Source organism: Triticum urartu, chromosome 4, assembly GCF_003073215.2.
Source record: "Triticum urartu cultivar G1812 chromosome 4, Tu2.1, whole genome shotgun sequence".
Classification (NCBI taxonomy): Eukaryota; Viridiplantae; Streptophyta; class Magnoliopsida; order Poales; family Poaceae; genus Triticum; species Triticum urartu.
The window spans coordinates 599,642,599-599,651,537 of record NC_053025.1 but is presented as its reverse complement, the minus strand read 5'-3'; the positions used below and the strand labels follow the sequence as shown (position 1 = coordinate 599,651,537).

At 45.8% G+C, this 8,939-nt stretch overlaps 2 protein-coding genes across 2 annotated transcripts; one reads left to right on the top strand and one right to left on the bottom strand.

Moving 5' to 3' along the window:
* The first annotated feature begins 364 nt into the window (after nucleotides 1-364).
* Nucleotides 365-5,351, top strand: LOC125553037 (B3 domain-containing protein Os06g0194400-like). The gene is made up of 5 exons (XM_048716785.1): nucleotides 365-620; nucleotides 726-992; nucleotides 1,097-1,318; nucleotides 1,973-2,084; nucleotides 2,727-5,351. The coding sequence occupies exons 1-4, from the start codon at nucleotides 474-476 to the stop codon at nucleotides 2,042-2,044; spliced, it is 708 nt and encodes a 235-aa protein (XP_048572742.1). The 5' UTR covers nucleotides 365-473; the 3' UTR covers nucleotides 2,045-2,084; nucleotides 2,727-5,351.
* Nucleotides 5,262-6,063, bottom strand: LOC125553039. The gene has a single exon (XM_048716787.1). It carries the CDS (start codon nucleotides 5,962-5,964, stop codon nucleotides 5,692-5,694), a length of 273 nt encoding a protein of 90 aa, XP_048572744.1. The 5' UTR covers nucleotides 5,965-6,063; the 3' UTR covers nucleotides 5,262-5,691.
* Between the last annotated feature and the right edge of the window lie 2,876 nt (nucleotides 6,064-8,939).

The following is an 8,939-nucleotide window of genomic DNA, read 5'->3' as shown; positions in this document are numbered from 1 at the left end:
TATAACACATAAAAAACAGCCCAGCGGGCCAAAATCAGTCCAAGAAACTACCTAGCAGGTCATCAGGCTAGTGGGCCAGCGTGCCTGGTGTGCCATCAAGCCGGCCCGTTTGGCTCCTGGGCCGTGCTTGGGCCGGAGGGGGCAGAACGCGGGCCGGCACGGCACGGCCCGACTAATAATCGTGCCATGGCGGGCCAAGCCGGGCCAGGCACGATTAAGATGGGCCGTGCCATGCCGGGCCGGGCCGGCCCGTTTGGCCAGCTATAGGAGAGAGTAGTAATTTGGAGGGGTAAAAAGCAAAGGTGTGGTCGCACGGTCAACAAGAAGTCAAGAAGAGACGAGTCTAGGGCCACGTCACTTTTCCCCATTCTCTCCCTCCTCAGTCCACTTCTCCTCCCAAACAGAGCAAGAGCAGACAATACGGCGGCTGGAAAACACCCAAGAAGAAGAAGAAGAAGAATCGAGAAGGGGAAATGGCGGAATCGAACTCGTACGAGGAGCAGCGCCGGAGGCAGATTGAGGAGAACCGCCGGAAGCTGGAGGAGCTCCGCCTGCACCACCTCTCCGCCGCCGTCCGCGAGGCCGCCGCCAGGCCCAAGCCCAACCCCAAGCCCAGGCCGGTCCGTCAGATCCTCTCCCTTCTTCTTCCTTGCCTCCGGTCGGTCTTCCGTTTCCTTTTCGCCCGTGCCCGTATATATCACTGGTCCGCTCGTCCGGTGTCGCAGAAGCGCAAGGCCCCGGAGCCCGGCGATCTCCGGCGGTCCGGCCGCGTCGCCGGCCTCCCGGAGCAGCCCAACTACCTCGAGGGCGCACTTCAGCGCGACTACCGTGGAGTGTACGAGGCGTATGCCGCTTCGAAAACGCCGACCGCCGAGGAGAGGGCCGGCGCCGTCGCCAAGGCCGAGGAGCTCAAGCGCCGGATCCACCGCATCCGCTGCCCCGCCTTCGTCAGGCCCATGTCCCACGAATGCGCCACCAGATCAATCCTGATGGTAAAGTACTGTAGCAAGGAAACTTGCACTGGATGTGATGTGAGGCAATGTGGTTCTTGGATCGGATTGGATGTTGATTTGGTGGGTTATATGCATCATGACAGCAAATCCCCAAGCACTTCATCGAGTATCTCCCGGCGCACGATGAGGCAGCCGTCTTGGTGGACGAGGCGGATGACGAGTTCCACATGATGTACAATGCCCACAGAAAGGGCAAACACTGTCACTACTACCTCGACAAGGGGTGGAGACGGTTTGCTGCCGACCATGACCTTGCCGATGGCGATTGCTTGGTTTTCCACATGACGGAGAGGGTAAAGTTCAAGGTGAGATTCAGCATCTCCTCCATTCCACGGATAAAAACGCCCGACTTTTTACTTTAAGGAACTCCACATTCAGTACGAGTGCGTTTATAACTTGTTTTCTAGCAAAAATTTTGCGGAACCGCTGTGTTCCAAATGTGGCCTTATGATTCTAAAACATTCCTGAAAGTTGCTTGGTGGTGTCATACTCAATAATGCGTTTGTCTGTTGAAACATTGGTTTCAAGTTTATATACATGAGAAAAACCTGGTATGTCTACTGAATAACTAGACTACATACTGGAGTCCTTGGTATGTCTTAGCTTAAATTATAAAGTGGGTTATATGCCATATCCATAATTGAAAGTTTGAAACTAGCGAGCTGTGTCTACTTATTCATATACGAGAAATTAGGCTTGTTTGGACTGCCAATTAATTCTACACAGAGTTTGCAGGCAACAATGTTATTGCTCAGCATCCCTACAGTATATACCTTCATTCCAACCAGATCTGAAAGGGCCTCTAGGAATTTTATTTCATTCATAGGCCTTCAATTGTCCAGAGTCATATCTTTTTAGATAGTGGAAGGGATTCTTTTAATGCCTAATCGTCAGGAGGCTGTTTTATCTCACTGCCAAGTGCATATCGTGCAACCTCATTAGTTATGTAAATGATGCAGGTCTACATTTTTAGAGCAAACCCAGACTATGAAAGCGACCAAACTTCCGATGACTCTGATGATGAAGAGTAATAAAGATGTGTGCTTCCAATACAATGTTTGATCGGAGCAGGTACTTTGTTCTTACCATTAATTGTTTCCTATAGGTTAAATTTCTTTCCATCGTTTGCCTAGGTTGAAGTGTACTTGAATTAAATATTTCTTTATCTTTTGCTGAGGCATTGATTTCATAATTGGCCAAGCTCAGTTCGCGAATAAAAAAAACACAAGCCCACTTGCTTATGAGTTATGGCCAAACATGACTGTGTGTCCTGCACTGGAGCTAGATGCTCTGACAAAACACACTGGTCGTTTCTCCCATTTCCCTATTGGTTTGAGATTTCGAGCTTGACAAGTGAAACTGCAACCTTATTTTGTTGCTTACTTATGCTAGCCGTGAAAATACACGAGGAACTGCAGTTTATGTACGAACTTTGAGAATTCTCATCAGTGGCCAAACGCCCAAACTAACCAATTGACATATTGGATGCGCGCGTAGAAATTAAAAACTGCCGGGATAGTGTTTCTTGATTCGTAGGAGCAGGTTGTCTTAGACCCGATGGACCATGCAAAAGTTCTGCCTGTCTTGCCTCGGTCGGTCCCCTTAGACTCACTTGATCAGCAGTTCTGTAGTAATACCAATTAAAATTCTCTTGTATACGGTTCTGATCTATCCTTATAGATGTTAATATGTCAAATATGTCTTTTGTTGCAGTTTGTAGGAGAAGCACGCTCTCCGCTGATGTTGGAATCGGCTACCGCGATTTTGTGCTGGTTGCGTGTAGAGTTGCAATCTCAGACCCTGCCATTGTAGCAGACCTGCATTATAACATAGGTTTGATAGGAGTAGCAGGTAACAGCGCGTGGTGCGGACCTTGTATTGGTTGAATTATATGATTGTAGTCTGATGATGGTCTCGAGTGCATTTTTTCGTGGCTGTTCCTGTTTGTTTTTGGCTACTAAAATGATCATCCTCTTGATCTTGAGTTCTTGGACACGGACCCCCTGGATAGTGATCATCCTCTTGACCTTGAGTTCTTGAGCGTGTGGATGAGGGCTGCAGGGCGCTTTTCTGGGCTGGTTCTGACGATATTCATGGTGGGAAATGTCCGGTGGCTCGGCAGAAATTCTGCAGGGCAAAGTGTCTTGGTGGCTTGGGAGTAATCGACTTGAACTTGCAGAGTCTGGCATTCCAACTGCAATGGGCTTGGCTGAAGCGCATAGATCTGGCTGCTAGACCTTGGCAAGGGTGGGTTGCCCATGCCCTCGGATCTGAAGGTGGAGGCCTTTTTCTGCAGTTTGGTTCATTGGAAGTTGGGTTCTGGCGACAATGTCCTCTTCTGAAATGATCGCCGGATCAATAGGACATGCGCCGACGATATTGCTCCAATCGTCACGGCTCAGGTCAATGCTAGTACAGGAGTCCGGTTAGGGAGGCGGCACATTCGCATTTCTGGATGTGCCAAATGAGCTCCCTACCAAGGGCTTGGTGCACTTCATTCAGTTATGGGATTCAGGCGATTCCTAGGATGAAGGATGTGGCGCTCTGGAAGTGGAGCAGCACTGCTACTTGCCTATTCATTCGCCTCTGCTTGCTTACCAGATGCTCAACGAGGGGGCCATCAAATATTCAAATTTGCTTGTGCCAAGGCTATTTGGAAATCTTGGGCGCCTCTTATAAACTGTAAAAAAATTACTTGGCTTGCACTTCACTATCGTCTATGGACCTCTGATTGTCGGCTGAGAAGAGGGCTGCAGGAACATCCATCCTTGTTCATGCTTCCTGTGCGACCAAGAGGAGGACACCACTGACCATATTTTGATGCAATGTGTTCGTGCTAGGAAGGCGTGGCTTGATGTTTGCAGGCTACACAGCTGGATAGTTCTCTGGTTCCTAGGATGACTGATAATCTACGTACATGCAAGAGGATCCATAAACATTACCGCTGTTTTAAGAAGTTGCAACATTGTTCAGAAGTTTTCTAGCATATCATTTCAGCTTAACTTGGGACTGAATAGGTGATAGTGTCCTGAAAAAAGAAAGGAAAGGGGATAGGCGACAGAGAAGGTACACTAAAATTTTGGGCTCTTGGAACTAGCTAGGGGTAGAAGTTGAACTATCGTTTTCAGTCAAGAAATCAAGATAAGTGTAGCTGCGCTGCCATTTGATTTTTTGCTCTCTTTTTCCAGTTCAGTGCGCAGTTGGTGGGCAACTGTATGATCAAGAGACCGTGACATGTTCTCAAACTTACTCAACTTGCTCTGTAAAAAGTTTGACTAGCTAGTATCATCTCAAAACCCATAAAAGCAGAGTTCTTTCTTTGTGTGTGAAAACCCATAGCATCGGAAGCGAATCACAGTCGATTTTCTTCCTTTTCGTTACCCTCCTTCGACGAAGGGGTTGAAGGAGGGTAACAAATATGTGCTCAACCTAGGATCTCTGATCCGGTTCTGCCTTGTGAGGGAGCATAGGAGACATCTGGAAGGAAAGCATGACCCCTACAAGTCCAGTTTCTGGGGGATGTCGCCACAAGCTAGACAACAAACTCGATGTACATATGGTGTCTTAATCAAAGCCTATCATGCACCTTGGTTATATATGTTTCTCTTTTTTTAATTTGTTGTTGCAAATATCATTGCCAATTTCTCCGTGGATTTCTGAAGATAAGATACGGTGTCGTGGAAAGCGAGCGAGGCGATTGGCCCACCCAGGTTTGGCCTGTCCTTGCAAGTGGGGGGCTTTTTTTCCACTTTCCTGTCTGGAATAGGATTCTCAGTCCACTAGTTTTCTTACAGGAATCGAATTCAAAGTCTCCTTCCTTTTTCTTATTTGTTTACTTATGAATTATTGCCTCTAAAATACCATGATCAGAGAGAAAGAAGGCCATGAACTTCTCAGATCATTAGTCTTTGATGAGCACGTTTCAACAACCTTCTCCAGACGAGGAGACATGGAAAAGATGCTCATGGTCTCACACAACAAGCATATGACAAAGAGTACCCTCCCTTGTGATCTGGACCCTGAAGAAAAGCATGATGAACTCCAGGATCCAGGCTGGTTCCCAACAACCTTTTCCAGATCAAAAGGACAAGACAAGGAAGAAAGATCATCCCATAGTCCACACCAGCACATACTAGAATTAAGAACCATGGCTGGTTCTTCCTCTGCATATTGCAGGAATTAACACCATGGTTTTGGATGCACAGAAGAAACCAACAGGGCAAGGAACAACCGAAGAGACATGCCATGGAAAGGAGGAACAGTTCTTTTTACTAGCTCATAGTCTCATACACACATAGCTTTTCACAGGCCCTTGGTACAGAATTTCTGGAGAGAAACGAAAAACAGGTTCATGGCTACAACAAAGCTGCAGCTCTTGCGCAGCTTCAACAACCCATCAACGCCGTTATGCACGAACCCGTCAGGGCGAGATCTCCCCATGCATGCATGCATGCATCTCTCCCAAGAGAAACATGAATGAACAAATAACTCAAGCACCACATCTTCTTCTTCTCCCGATCTAGTCCCAGTTTTTAATTGGTCCTTGATGAGTTCATGTTCAGTTCATGGTCCATACGGCCACATATATATATGTACGTAGTAGTCCATATTTTTGTTGAGGTGCAGTTGCAGATCCGGCCAAGGCATGGCCGTGCGCGCGTGCACTTGCTTTTTCCGTTTATGTGTGGCCCCAGGGGGCCAAGAACATGACCCTCCTGATGGGGTCCTCGGCGGCGGCCAAGCCCCGGCAGTCGGCGCCGTGGGCCGGCTGCGCCACCGGCTCGGCGGTCACAGCCGAGGAGGCCGCCAGCGGCCTCGCGGCGCCGTGGCCGCCGGTGCCCGTGGTGCCCGCGGCGGGTGTCCACCGGAGCTTGTCACGAAGGGCCTGCTTGACCTCGTGAGCCCAGGAGGCGCCGGCGGCGGCCTCCCCGGTGAAGTGAGGGGGCTTCATGGCAGAAAGATGAGGACTGGAGGAGGAAGGCTCGCTGCTTGTGCGTGTGCAGGCCGGGAGGAAGAGGGAGAGCGGTGGTAGATTTCTCTCCACAAGGCTTCGCCCAGGGGTGGCATTTATAGGCGGAGAAGAGGCGCCACTCCACTCGCTAAGCTAGAAAAAGAAGAAGATGCAAATTCGAACCCTAATAGCTACACGCACTATGTATATTGTGTATGGGAAGCTTTGATTTGGTGTTGTTTGTGATTGTTAATTAGGGCTTAAGTAGCTGTCAGCGGGGGCGTTGTTAATTAACCAAGGTGAAGGTGGTTGCCCGATTGCTCTTGGCGGCCTCTTGAAAAATGGATATTTTTTCTTCGTCCTGGCAAGTGGATATTTTCTTGTGGTGCTTTATAAAAAGGTTAAAATATGTTGTTCGTTGGGTCCCACCGTGTCTCCCACTAGATATAGTCTCCGTGATTATGATATTGCCATGTCCTTTTAGTTCATTTTTTTCCCTAGTAATCCAAAGTTGCATCTCATACACCAGCAATACCCTCATCCTTACGAACTCACGCACACACATGTTATATTTATAAGAACCTCTGAGATCTTGAAATTAACAAAATCGCCACCGACGCATTTATAGTTGACGGAAACATCTTCCCTCATTGAACACATAACACCGGAAGGCCTAAAATAAATGCAGAAAAATATGAGCACTAATATCAGGTCTGAAACTTGAACTCTTAGTCCTAGTTAAGACCTGTGATATGAGAGTAATTCTTTCTGAGTTGATAAGAAGAAAGATAAATCTGGCTCTCACAATTGCGTGAAAGTTCCATTGACACAGACACAAAACGACATGAACATAAAACATTTTTCCTAAAACAATATCTGAATTTTCTGTTTTTGTTTTGCTTTTTTAAAGCTTGTAATCTTATTAAAGTCCCAGTCTTGTCCGTCACAAAGCTGCTTCTTTTCAATTTCTTCTTATTGTGACGACCTCCGACTGAGTTGCCGAGAAACATACACAAATGAAAGAAGAAGGTGAATGCTCGCTTCAAAAAAAAAATGAAAAAGGTGAAGAGAGTAAGCTTTTTTTGTGGTTTCTTTTCCTCTCCATGGTAATTTATTTTTTCTATAAACATCTCTTCATTATTAGCTCAAAATGCTCAAAATTTAGATGTTCAGCACCCTCCAACATTTTACCTCTTCTATTGGGCCTCCTTTACTAAGATTCCTGGCTCCGTCCCTGTTCGGAGGCAATGTTCTCATCTTGGAATGATATTCCGGGTTGAATTATCAGGGTAGAGAGCGGCGATTTGGTGCCCGATCTGAGCCTGGGCATGAATAGTACCGCGATCTAAAATAGAAAGAAAGTTTACAAAAAATTCAATTTCTTTTGTGGTGCAAGATGTTTCTGTACGTGAACTCTGTGCAAAATTTTGTGAAGTTTGGACATTTGAGGGGCTCGTGGCAAAAAAAAAACAATTTTCGGATGTCCGAGAAACTTTTGAAAATCGCACTGTCCATGCCTGATTTTGTCTTCTTTGCTATGAGCTCCTCGAATGTCCAAACTTCATAAAATTTTGCACGGAGTTTACGCACAAAAACATCTTGCACCACAAAAAAAATTGAATTTTTTTTGAACTTTCTATTTTAAATTGAGCTACTGCTCACCGGACTCATGTGAGCCCGGGCTCCGGGTTGAATTATCGGGGTATAGAGCAATGGGTGCAATTATTTGACGCCCGTCGTGCTGTCCACCATGCATGCAGGTGCGTGCCAGCTGCCTGCCTACCTGCTACGTATTATTCCATTTTTTTAGCTGCCTACCTGCTATTATTCGAAAGCTTATAAAACTGAAAAATTCCTATGTGCAACAGCTTGCCCCTATGGACGATGGTGGCCATCGCTCTTGTTAGAATAAATCCCTCTCGTGGTTGGGCCCTCCATCTGGCCAATATTCCAAAAACTGGTGGGACCCGCCGGTCACTCTCACTCAGCCATGATGCATTGTTTATCTCATTGAATCATTAAAAAATGCAAGGTATATTATGTGAATCTTCTATGACATGTACATATATTTTTCACGAGGAAAAGGGAATATATTGAGCACCTATCACATCACTGAGCCCTGCCAACAGGCGGTTTGGCTTTGCCACACCGGATGTATGATATTTGTTTGCTACTCCTCAAGCAAATAGAACTTCACGCAAATTACATTCTTTATTTCGGACAATCTAGCTCGCACAATTGCGTGATGTTCCTTTGCGTGATGTATGCTTACGGGAGTATGTTGTCGATTCAGATAAATAGACATTTTTAGTAACACTGTTCATAAATTGCATTATTTTTACCACAAATAAAATTCTTCCATACAAAAAAAACCTAGGCATACCCCCCCCCTCCCTTTTTATGAGAGAACTTCCAAACTATTAATTGTCAATCATGATAGTACAACAAATCTAGAAATAATAAAAATTTACATTTAGATCCATAGACTACCTAGCGTCAACTATAAGCATTGAAACGAGCCGAAAGCGCGCTGATTATACATTAAATAACGGTCACTAAAGAAAGTACATTATACATGTATCATAATCGACAATATGTATTGCTTTCATATTTCCATGGAGATTTTAGTGTATAATTTTATTTCCATTATCATTTAAATAAAAACATGTGTTATGTATATGTAGGTTGATATCAATGAAATGTCACATCAAACAGTACATGTTGGGGAGGCATGTTGCACCATCAATAAACAAAGATGAACCGAAAGACCACCAAAAGCACAAAGTTCGTCACAACACATCGTTCTAATTTTTCATGGTAGAGTTCCCGGTCAAAGTTTGTGTTTAGTTGCACTTGTTGATTGTGGACACCCTGAGTTGTGTCGTGGGGCTCACTTATACATGCAAGTACGGTGCGTTAGGCTGCCTGCAAAGTTTCGGTATTGTGATCTCTCGCAGACACGCCACATCTACGAG

Coding starts and splice junctions, on each gene's coding strand:
- LOC125553037 (XM_048716785.1), top strand. CDS start 474: ATGGCGGAATCGAACTCGTACGAGGAGCAGCGCCGGAGGCAGATTGAG. Junction 621..725: donor CCAACCCCAAGCCCAGGCCG/GTCCGTCAGATC, acceptor CCGGTGTCGCAG/AAGCGCAAGGCCCCGGAGCC. Junction 993..1,096: donor CCACCAGATCAATCCTGATG/GTAAAGTACTGT, acceptor GCATCATGACAG/CAAATCCCCAAGCACTTCAT.
- LOC125553039 (XM_048716787.1), bottom strand. CDS start 5,964: ATGAAGCCCCCTCACTTCACCGGGGAGGCCGCCGCCGGCGCCTCCTGG.